General features: G+C 47.8%; 1 protein-coding gene across 1 annotated transcript; it reads left to right on the plus strand.

Annotated features, from left to right (window-relative positions):
* Window positions 1-244: 244 nt before the first annotated feature.
* On the plus strand, window positions 245-11,891 carry TRIM32 (tripartite motif containing 32). The gene has a single exon (XM_089913666.1). The coding sequence runs from the start codon at window positions 8,325-8,327 to the stop codon at window positions 10,284-10,286; it is 1,962 nt and encodes a 653-aa protein (XP_089769792.1). The 5' UTR covers window positions 245-8,324; the 3' UTR covers window positions 10,287-11,891.
* Window positions 11,892-12,254: the final 363 nt, after the last annotated feature.

The raw sequence follows: 12,254 nt of genomic DNA on the forward strand, positions 1-12,254 counted from the left end.
AACTACATGTTCCCAAGACACCTCGTTCTTTCCAGAGGACTCGCCGCCGCCCTGCCGCTGGGCCGCGAGCTCGGGCGCCGCTGCCTACAAGGCCCAGCATGCCTGTGGGGGGCGGGGCGAGGTGACGGACAGGCGGTTCTGCAAATTGGCGCCCGCCAAGGGGCGCGCGTTGGCGCGTGCGCATAGCGCGGCGGGCGGGTGGGCTGGCAGCAGTGGACGCGTCGGAGCCGCGGGCGGTCAGGTAGGGGGCGGGGTGGACGGTGGGGGACCCGGGACTGAGGCCGGAGTCGCGGGCGGTGGCTGACGAGCGGCGCGGGGGGCTGTGCCGGCGTGCAGCGGCCGGTCCACGCCAGAATGGCAGGGTCTGGGGGACCGGATCTGAGGAGTAGGATCGGGGTGGGGGTGGGGCTGCGCGGGGGCAGGCTCGGGAGCGGCGGGGGTCCGAGACGGGGCTGAGGAGCTCGGAGGAAATGCGGCCGGGGAGGGGAGCGAGGGACTCAGAAGAGTCGCGGTGCAGCATCTCGGGAGGTATGAGGTAATGTGGGGCCCTGAGGAGAGACGGGTGCAGCATCTGGGAGACGGGAGGGGATCTGAAGGCCCTGGAGGGACCAGGGGTGCAGAGTCTAGGAAATATGAAGGAATGGGGGAGCCTTGGTGAGGTTTGGGGTGCAGAATCTCAGGAGACTTGAGGGAGTCTGGGGGCACTAGGCTTTGGGGCGGGGGGCGAGATCTGAGGTCAGAGGGAGCAGGGTCCGGGGCTATCATCATGGCTGAGGAGGAAGCGTTTTCCCGAGTGGAATCTGGGGAAGAATGAGGGGCTGAGTTCGTGCGGGAATCAGTGGGAAGCAGTATCTGGTCGGCAGAAAGAAGAGACCTGGCTAAGGTTTGAAGCGACAGAAGACACGGGTGGGCAAAAGAGGAAGGAGCAGGGCTTGAGGGCGGGGCAGGATTCCTGATGGCATGCAGGGGGTGGAGGCTCTGCTTCAGGGAGGGCACACATCTGAGGTGTGGGACTGGGGTGTTAAACTGTGATGCAGGGCTGAAGGCTGCAGAGGTTTGGAAACAGAGATTAAAGGATCTGTGTCAGAGGGATTCAGGGCACATGAGTGAGCAACTGGTGAGGCTGGCAGGGTAGAGCTCAAAAGGCTGGAATTCTGTATTGTAGAAGAGTTGGGAATGGGATTTAAGAAGGGTTGAACGGTGGGGTGGAGAGGTACTGATTGGACTGTAGAATTAAGAGACTGAATAGAGTCGTGGATGGGTGTCTAGGGCCGCTAAAGGAATTTTCCTGAAGTCTCTGCATGGGAAGCAAAGGGAGTTCTGGGGACCCAAAGACCTAGAAGTAATGTATGAAACTGTATATGAGCGTATGAAGTTGAGCAGAGTTCAGGGGTCCAGCAAGAAAGTCGTAAGTCTTTGAGCTCAGGACTCCTGAAGGAGCCTGACTGCCTGTGAGGGGCAGAACCTCCCTCAATTATTAGCCAGAGATCTCTTACCATGAGGGAGCTGTGGTACGCCCACTGACTCCACTCTGAACCCCAGACCTGCTGAAAGTGGTAGGCTTCGTGGGGGGGGGGGGAAGAGAGTGGTCAGTGGAATCATAAAGCAGGAGACTCTTCAAGGTCATCTGTCCCAGCCCCCCTTTGCCGGTCCCTTCAAGCTGTGGTGACAGTGTGTGAGACTTCCAGGGGATGAGTGGAACATGATCTCACGTCTTATTTTCCTTATCAGTGATATAAGTAGATTGGATTAATCCCACATGAGGTGTTTGAACTGGGAGAGAAACAAGAAAAGGGGATCTCAGATGCATTGAGCATTTAGTCCTGGGCCAAGTTCTAAAGAAATGGTTCCTAACTGGCAGTGGTTTTGTCCCCCAGGGGACATCTGGCAATGTCTGGAGCCATTTTTGGCTGTTATAGTTGGGGTGGGGCGAGGACTACTGGCCTCTCGTAGGTGACACCAGGGACACTGTGAAACACCCTACAGCACACGGAACGGTCCTCACAACAAAGAAGTATCGGGTCCATGTCAGTAGTGCCGAAGTTGAACTCTGCGCCGAGTCAGATATATCCTGGATTCCGATCTCGGCTCTGTCTTGAATGAGTTATGTAGCCTTCCTGTGCCTCGCTCTTGATCTGTAAAATGGGGTTAATAACAGGACCTACATCCCAGATTACTGTGACGACTCAGTGAAGTAAATCAGAGTGCTTCGTGTCTGGTGCATAGTAAATGCTCAACATTTAGTAATACTTCATTTTCATATCTACTTTCTTACTCGTTTTCATAAGAGCCCTACTAAGTAGGTGCTACAATATCCAGTTTTACACATAAGGAGACTAAGGCTTAGGCAGTGACTTGTCTAAGGTTCCACAGCTAGAGATGGCAAAGGTAGCTTCATATTCAGATCTCTGTAATCCTGTATTATTCTCTCTTCCCTTGCTGCTTCTTTGCTGGGGCCCGCCTGGTCTTACTGTCTATCTCAGCTCATTCCCCTCTAATGAAAGGATGACCCAGTGAGTATCGCTGAGTATCAAATTGAACTGTAAAGGGAATAAATCCATCTGATTAGGTAGGGAGTAGCCCTGGACTTTGTTCTTGATTTGCTCTTAGACCAGGACCAGTGGGTAGATAAGGAGAGGATCTTGAGGTTAGCAGACAGGATAAGGTGCAGGAGACTAGAGGGTGAAGTATGGAGGCCATTGGCTTGAAAAAACACTTCACAGCAGGGACCGAGGCTGAAGGCATCCATACTCTGGAAAGTAACTCCTGTTCTGAATGATCTCCTGTGGGCTTCTTTCCCTTGGAACAGAATGACAGCATTTGCTCTGTCAACCCCAGGACTAGCTATAGCATTGCTGAAACCAGCTCAGAAACATAGTAGGACTGCATCAGAAGGCCGGAGACCTAGCTGGAAAATCCACACACAGCCCTAAGGAAGATATGTAATGGAAATGGAGTCAGCCTGGGAATCAGAGGCTTAAAGTTCAAAACCTTTCCTCTGCTGCTAAGTTACTAGGAGATCTTGGACAAGTACTTGCCCTTATCAGCTTCAATCTATTGAAAACACGAATAGCTACCATTTATTGAGTGCTTATTGTGTGCATTATCTCAGTTAATCCTGCCAATGATCCTGCTAATAATCTAGGTGCTATTCTACATTTTACAGATGAGAAAACTAATAGGTTAAATGATTTACCCAAGTCTCCATAGCAAGTTGCAAAGCAGGGATGTGAGCCCAGATCTGTCTGACTCATAAGTTACATTATACTAGTTTTAGTAGAAAGGCTTTTTCAATACTTAAGAGCCCATACACTCATGTCTGGAGAGTGCTTGGTGGTCAAAACTTTACAAGGCCCTTGAAGTGGTTCATTGTCCCTGCACACGGATGTGCTGCCTCTTTGACACTACCTCCATTAGGTTCTTCTAGTGGAACAATCAGATTAAAAATCCATTCCTAGGTACCTTTACCAGCCTCTCAGGCAGAGTGCCTAGAGCTAATGGTAGCCTAATCAACTAGGAAACTATAATACATCTTTTGCGTGGCTGTGGTTTTATGGCTGGGAGTTGACACACCTGGATTTGAATCTCACTTCTACTACTTAGCAGCTTTGAAACCTTGGACAGGTTGCTTTTCTTTGAGCCTAGTTTCCTTATTTATAAAGAGGAATAAAACATACTTCACGTAGCTATTGTGAGAATAAGAGGTAATGTGTAAAAAGTGCCTGACATTCAGTAAATGGCAGTTTTATGAGAGGTAGCAATTATGAGAGGATGGTGAGGCTGGAAGGGGACTGAGTATTGCTTTGCCAAATTTCCTTGAACCTAAGCAGCCCCCACTGGTCTCCCCCAAATTCCCATCCCCTCTTGTACCTTTCCCAGGATCTGCTTCCTGATCCTTTAATCAAAAGCTCATGGTTAAATGTGCATATGCTGTATGCAGAGAAACGAACTGAGAGTAGGGTGGGTCGAGATCAGTTGGAAGTCCCCCGAGAAGACTGCTGATTTTCCCCTTGTCCTATATTCTTTGAGTTCATTGGCAGCATTGCACATGTTTGTGGAAGATTCAGGGGATCCTTTCTAGGTCCTGCAGTTTTGGAGGAAGACAGAGGACAGACAAGTGTTTTTTTATTTTTTTTTTCCAGCAAACTATTATTGATTTAGAGTTGTAGCTAAAGATTTTTTTTCGCTACAAACATGCCCTTCTGGGTTGTTTTGTGTGTCCCACAGTGGTACAGCTTTGGGGTCATGCCTGCGTTTCCCAATGAGCCCCTACTTGCGGAGTTTATCTTAGCTGTTGGCAGGTACCTTAAATGCCCTGAGTAATGTAACATTAAGAATCCTCTCCCACACACAGAACTGGGTGAGTGTCAGATGAGGACCTCACTGACTTTCTTAAAATCAGCCCTGCTAGCCACTCCTGGAGAGTGAGCATTGGTGGCAGGGAGATGGTTATGCACTTGCTTCGCATTCCATTCAAATGCTGGAGGAATAAACAAAGTTTAGAAAGCTGTCATGAAAGGAAATGTGATAAGCCTTGCGCAAAACCCAGTCAAACCAGGGGACTGTATAAGAAGTAGGATGGACCTTTATGTCTTGTGAAAGGAAATGTAGGTGCTGTTTCACATGTTTTCTGGTTTTTATGTGAACTCTGTTCCTGTCTGTTTTTGCTCAAAATTATATCTCCAGTGTTTTCATGGGGCTGGACTCACAGTAGGTGCTCAGTAAAGATTTGTTGTTTAATTTCTTAAAGTCCTGCAGTTTTGCTCATAGCTTAAGCCCCCCAAGGGGCAAACAGGTTTAGGGAATAGAGACATCTAGAGAACTATCCCATGGTGGGGATTCAACCACTGGATGGTAATTTGAAACCTTAGGTCATCTCTAATCCTTTGATTTTGAGAACAGATAAAACAATCTCCAGGGAAGGTTCAGAATTTTAATTTTTGAAGTGTACTATCTGATATCTTGGGTGCTGTCTGCCTTTTGAAAAGTGCCTGTTCATTCCTTCTCACTGGCTGGGTGGTCGCCACCGCCACCACTGCTGCTACTCCTGCTATTACTAAAATCTATATTTTATTGCATAATTCCTTTTATGCCCCTCTTGGTATTTTCTGAACAAGAGAAGTTGTGAATTCATTTGCCAGTTTCTAACATGGATATCTAGTGTCCTCAATCAAATTCCTTCAAAGCTGACAGGTTATTAATCTTTATGTGCCTTTATATGCCATAAAAGGAAAGATTCTTCATCCTTTCAAATGCAGTTTGTAAACTAAATGCTTTGTTAATACTAGTACCAGTTGTTATAATGTTAATACTGTTCCTGATTGTTACTAAAGTTATGATAAATAGCAGTTTTTCATTGCATACCTACCAGTTTCCAGACTAAGCACTTTATATGGATTATTATCACACTAACCGTTTTATAAAGTAAGAAATTATCATCACAGTAACTATAAAGTTAGTTATCTTCTATAAAGTAAGAAAACAGGTTTAGTGAGATTAAATAACTTGCTTCCTGTCCCACAACTTGTAAATGACATGCTGATTTGATCCCAGTTCTGTCTGACTTCAAGGTTCACAGGTTTTTGTTTTTGTTCTGCTACCCTTGTTATTTATGTCATAGACTGGGGAAAGCCTAGTGGTGCCAGAAGCAGCTAGATCAGGCTAGGGTATGACTATAGAATTTTCCTGAGTCTTAGGGCAGCTGGTGCAAACACAGCTTAAGGGGTAGATTCTCATGCGAAGCTGAACCAGAGCTGGGCTAGTATCAGTATGGGGTGTGCAGTACTAATCATGAGATCAAAGAAATTGGTGGGGGGGGCAGTAAGCTGAGGTGGGGGGTCAAGAGTTGACAGTACAAAGTGCACAACAGGAAATATGTTCAAAGTATCAGGAAGGCAGCCAAAATTGTAAATAACATGGGGGTTCATTCTGATTGGTTTTAGATTTTATAAATGGCAGAAAATGGGCAGCTAACTTAAAGACTTGGGATGATAAGACAATTCCTTTCACACATACGTCTTTTCAAGGGAAACTGAGTTCAAATTGACCTTCCACCTGAATGCTTCTCGGTGCTAACAATAATGACCAGCTGTATCCTTCTGGAAGAGAGGGGCTGTATCTGCCGGTCACATAGCCTCAGACCTAGAAAAGGCCTGAACCATATCTCCCATTTCTACAACCTGGGAACACCACTTTCAGCGGGAGCCTAGACTGATACGCAGCTATCTCCACACCTGACGCTTTAGTGATGGGACCTCATGTTTCCTGGCAAAGCATGGCAGCTTTAGGAAAGGGATCCTTGACATTCTCTTTTGCCTCAGAGAACCTAGTGAAGCTGCATACAGATGAGATGTTTTGGGGAGTGGACGCGGGCATAGTAAATTCATTTTTTAAAGTGGATGGCTTAAACAGGGAGGCAGGAAGCTTTTAAATTGAAGGAGGTGGTATGATATTCCAGAACACTGGAGAAAGAATTTGCTGGTATTTTTACAAGTTGGCAGACTTGTTTAATTAGCTAATCTGCAGTGCCAGTTCTGAGAAGAACAGATGTCCCTGTGCACTGTAAAGTAACATGCTCTGGATCCAGATACCAAATGTTGCCCTCAGTCTGTTGTCCCAGATGATGGAAGAGAGAACTGAAGCTATTGGTTTGGAATTGAGGAGGTCTGCATGGGTTCTGAGCTGAGGTTTCTATCAGTGTTTCTATAAGATTGCAGCCAGACCCATGACATTTAAGCATTCAGCGTTCACAGCTTAGTCACATGGATAGTCCCATGAGACCTTTTAGGTTCATGGGATGGGGTAATGTGTTATTTTGTTGAGGCATGGATTTGAATCATAAGAGGTTGCCAGGCTGGTGTGTGGGAGTGGGTCACTCAGCTAATAAAGCAATCTAACCCACTCTAGAGCAGCTAAATCTCATGATTCTTTCTTAATTGTGGAGACAATTCTATGCTGTTAGGCAGCATTTCTCAGAGTATGGTAAGTGTTGTATGACGGGAAAGAAAAAAGCTTGAAGTAATGTTGGGTTAAATAAAGTTAAAGATATCTGTACTGCATGGTTCTACCATGTTTGCACCATGTGACCTTGAGCCAGCTTTTCTGAGCCTTAGCTTCCTCATCTGTAAAATAGGGTAATGAAAATAGTACTTACATCATAGGGTTATTATGAGTATTAAATGAGATTAAGTATATGGAGCATCTAGCATGGTATCTAGCACATAGTAAGCACTAGATGTATACTCTTTCCTTTCCAGTAGAAGGAAAGTGGGATTTCAGGGAGGTTGGATTGACTTTAGACAGATTGTGCATGTCTGCTCCTGAATATCTGTCAGACTGTGATACAAAGCTAAATATGGGGAAATTTGTAACATGTATCTCTGCGCTGACTCCCCTTCTTCTCTATGGGTGGAGAAAGAATTAATGACATTTGCAAAGCTTTTCTCAGCTTGCTGCATTGCCCTGAAAACCAAGCTAACTGGTCTTCCTCCTCCTTCTCGATGGTTGACCATCTGCAGATCACAAGACTGCACAGGTGCAGCTGTAGGATTTGCATTTAAGAAGGGCTGAATTTATCCTTGTGCCTCACCTTGCTAGATCTATTCATTCTTATTTTGGGTATAAATTGACATTGACATAAGGCTGCAGAGAGAGCACTGAGATCTCTGTGGTTCTACTTCATGAGCATATGTGGATCGAGGAGGGTGGGAGAATTCATGGCATGTACTGCTTGTAGGAGGGGGTATTTCAGGCCAAAACTAAGTCCCTGATAAGGGACTACCATTTCTCAAATCATCCGGGCTTGAGTCTTTGGCTGTCTTAGCTCTACCACCTCTCCACCCCAATCCACTCAGCTAACAAATCTTAGTGATCGTACTTATGGAATATTGCTCAAATGCATCTTCTTTCCATTTCCACCACCTGCTCCCTAGTTCAGGCTCCCTGTAACTTTCGCCAGGCAGTTTTGCAGTATCTTCCAAACGAGTTTCTCTGCCTTTTCCCCCACTGCATTCAAGCTTTGATCATATTAGTTCCCGGCTCCAAAACATGCATTGTTTCTCTGTGTTCATCAGAATGAAGTTCCGAGGTCTCATTTTGGCTCTGAAGACTTCTTATAATCATTCCCCAGTTTACCTTTCCAAACCAGTCAGTGACTGAACTGAGTGATGGCAGCCATTCTCTAAATGTTTCCTGAGTGATTTAACTCGTAGAGGCAGTGGAATAATGGCTTCCTTTTCTCTTTAGCAGGATCCAACCCTCTGGAGCATGAACACCAAGCTGTTCGGTCCTGGGCTGTGCTAGCAGGCCCCTTCAAGGCAAGAGCAATGGCTGCGGCAGCAGCTTCTCACCTGAACCTGGATGCCCTGCGGGAAGTGCTGGAATGCCCCATCTGCATGGAGTCCTTCACAGAGGAGCAGCTGCGGCCCAAGCTCCTGCACTGTGGCCATACCATCTGCCGCCAGTGCCTGGAGAAGCTACTGGCCAATAGCATCAATGGTGTCCGCTGTCCCTTTTGCAGCAAGATTACCCGCATAACCAGCCTGACCCAGCTGACGGACAACCTGACGGTGCTGAAGATCATTGACACGGCTGGGCTCAGTGAGGCCGTGGGGCTGCTCATGTGCCGGTCGTGCGGGCGGCGGCTGCCCCGGCAGTTCTGCCGAAGCTGCAGTGTGGTGTTGTGTGAGCCCTGCCGGGAGGCGGACCACCAGCCTCCTGGCCACTGTACACTCCCTGTCAAAGAAGCAGCTGAGGAGCGGCGTCGGGACTTTGGAGAGAAGTTGGCCCGTCTGCGGGAGCTTATGGGGGAGCTGCAGCGCCGGAAGGTAGCCTTGGAAGGAGTCTCCAAGGACCTTCAGGCGAGGTATAAAGCAGTCCTCCAGGAGTACGGGCACGAAGAGCGCAGGGTCCAGGAGGAGCTGGCTCGCTCCCGGAAGTTCTTCACAGGCTCGTTGGCCGAGGTTGAGAAGTCTAACAGCCAGGTGGTAGAGGAGCAGAGTTACCTGCTCAACGTCGCCGAGGTGCAGGCCGTGTCTCGCTGTGACTACTTCTTGGCCAAGATCAAGCAGGCAGACGTAGCACTACTGGAAGAGACAGCCGACGAGGAGGAGCCGGCGCTCACTGCCAGCCTGCCCCGGGAGCTCACCCTGCAGGACGTGGAGCTCCTCAAGGTCGGCCACGTCGGCCCCCTCCAAATCGGGCAGGCGGCTAGGAAGCCCCGGACAGTCAACATGGAAGACTCCTGGGCCATGGAGGCTGCGGCCTCTGCTGCCTCTTCCTCCGTTCCATTTAGAGAGATGGACATGAGCCCTGAGGAAGTGGCCGCTAGCCCTAGGGCCTCGCCTGCTAAGCAGCGGGGCTCTGACACAGCCGCCAGCATCCAGCAGTGCCTCTTTCTCAAGAAGATGGGGGCCAAAGGCAGCACTCCAGGCATGTTCAACCTCCCAGTCAGTCTCTACGTGACCAGTCAAGGCGAAGTGCTGGTTGCTGACCGTGGCAACTACCGTATACAAGTCTTTACCCGCAAAGGCTTTTTGAAGGAGATCCGCCGCAGCCCCAGTGGCATTGATAGCTTTGTTCTGAGCTTCCTTGGGGCTGACTTGCCCAATCTCACTCCTCTCTCAGTTGCCATGAACTGCCATGGGCTGATTGGTGTGACTGACAGCTATGACAACTCCCTCAAGGTATACACCTTGGATGGCCACTGCGTGGCCTGTCACAGGAGCCAGCTGAGCAAACCCTGGGGCATCACAGCCCTTCCATCTGGCCAATTTGTGGTAACTGATGTGGAAGGTGGAAAGCTCTGGTGCTTCACTGTTGACCGAGGAGCAGGGGTGGTCAAATACAGCTGCCTCTGCAGTGCTGTGCGGCCCAAGTTTGTCACCTGTGACGCTGAAGGCACTGTCTACTTCACCCAGGGCTTGGGCCTCAATCTGGAGAATCGGCAGAATGAGCACCACCTGGAGGGTGGCTTCTCCATTGGCTCTGTGGGCCCCGACGGGCAGCTGGGTCGCCAGATTAGCCACTTCTTCTCGGAGAACGAGGATTTCCGCTGCATTGCTGGCATGTGTGTGGATGCCCGTGGTGATCTCATCGTGGCTGACAGTAGTCGCAAAGAAATTCTCCACTTTCCTAAGGGTGGGGGCTATAGCGTCCTTATTCGAGAGGGGCTCACCTGTCCAGTGGGCATCGCCCTCACACCTAAGGGGCAGCTGCTGGTCTTGGACTGTTGGGATCATTGCATCAAGGTTTACAGCTACCATCTGAGAAGATATTCTACCCCTTAGGGGCTGGGAAATAGCAGTTTCTTCTGCTCCCCAAGCAGCTTCCCTTCCCTGTTCCTTGGTTGTTGGTGGTACTATAGTGTAGACTTGGCCTGTGTCCTGATTTCAGCTGGCTAGTCCTAGAAGTTTAGAAGCTCTGTCTTCTAGTGTTTTTCATTTGCATTATCACCTCGCCTAGGTTTAGAGTTTTAACAGATGCATTACCCCAAATAGGACACATGATATGAGGTTAGCTGATGTTTCATTAGAACTTAGGCACTTCTAAGGCTTCAGCAGAGAGCCTCTTCCCCCTGTATTTGAAATTTTCCCGCGTATTGAACCCTTGTTGATTTTCCTCTCTTTTGGCTTTGATAACTCTGGTCCATTATTTCCTTCCTATTATAACATGCTCCATCTGTGACACTTCCTCTTCAACTCTGCTGCATTTAGTGTGCATGCATTTAGTGGGATCTACTCTACCTTTCAGTGACACTTCAGACATCATATTCCTGTGGCATGGTGTCTCAGGTCTGACCACCTTTACCAGTGTGAAAGACCATTCATTTAGTGCCACCGTGGGAGCTATATAGTCCCTTTGGGAAGCAGTACCTCTTGGCTCTGGGGGTTTTGTGCCATCTTGGATTGGTCTGTAATTGCAGGTGTGATAGAGAATGGATTGACCCTCGTTGGTGTCGAAGGCTTTAGCCTGGAAATCGCTTGCCTCTTAAAGGAGCATGTGGATTGGAATTATGCCAAAGCATAGGAAGTTGCAAATAAACAAAAATAAATGCTAATATAGTCAGCAAACATTCTTGAATAGTCTCTACAGCGCATCATTTTTCCTATTACCTCTCTCCACTGACCTGTGCTAGGAGCTGTCTGTGGAATTGTACAACACGGGCCAGGGCCAACAAAGTGGGGAGGTGGACACATCTCATTTTCATTGCTAAAGCAAAACTGTTTGGTCCTTATTCTGTGTTTTCCTCAAGTCAGTGCATAATATTTGGTTTGGGGATTTATTTCCATCTCTCTATCAAGCATTAACTAATTGATAATTGTCTTTTCATCTCTGGTATTCATGTCTTTTAATTAAATGTGGAATTTGGGAGGTGAGGGGAGGGATAAGTTGTACCTTGCTGCTTTGCTTCCATGTCTGACACTGCATTCTTTGAGAGTAGTACGAATCTACCTAGGTCAAAATTCAGCAAAAAGCACTATTATGTAAAGATAATCCAAAACTTACTTCCACATACACGTGTACAGAATCAGCCCCCAAGGTCTATAGTCACCAACACCCTGTTCTAAACTCAGCCTCCACCATCTGCTTTATCCTTATAATTACAGTGCAACAAAGGAAGAAACTTGTGCTTTTAGGAAGCCCAGAAGTGGGTGAGGGACTTTGTGACAAGGTTCCTCAGGCTTTGGTGTTTACCAAGCAACATATCTTGTACCCTGGGTGCAGGGCTGATGGCAAGCCAAAAAACTATTACCTTGCTTTCACAGACGCAAAATCTGCTAAGCCGAGCTACTCAAAATTGTTTTTTCTGGTGGTGGTGTTGCTTTTTTGGCCTCTCTTGTGATAGCTGCCAAATGATAGGAAAGGAGCTAATTAAAATGATGTTGAACTGGTCTGTCTCGTGCTTTTCATCTGGAGAAAGCCCCATGTTCTGATTATGAAATTGCATCCGATTTCTAAAGACTGCATAATTGAGAGGAAATTGATCCAATTAAAAGTGCATCACAAATGACTCCACTAGTTGTTAGAGCCACTTTATCTGTGGTAGCACCTGGAAGCAGGAGATCTATCTTTGCTGTCAGTGGGGGGCTTGCTGAGGCAATAATGGTGGCCGAGGCCTTTGGCACAAGGTTTGCAGCAGAGATATGGATATAACATTGTGGGCTGGCTTGACATAAACAATGCCAGGAAACCTCCAGCCGCCTATGCCTTTGCAAGGAAGTGCTGTCACTGTTGGCATTCAGCATTTAGGTCTA

This window comes from Delphinapterus leucas, chromosome 6 (assembly GCF_059928025.1).
Source record: "Delphinapterus leucas isolate spDelLeu-1000000601 "Yukka" chromosome 6, BTC_Dleu_Yukka2, whole genome shotgun sequence".
NCBI classification, from domain to species: Eukaryota; Metazoa; Chordata; class Mammalia; order Artiodactyla; family Monodontidae; genus Delphinapterus; species Delphinapterus leucas.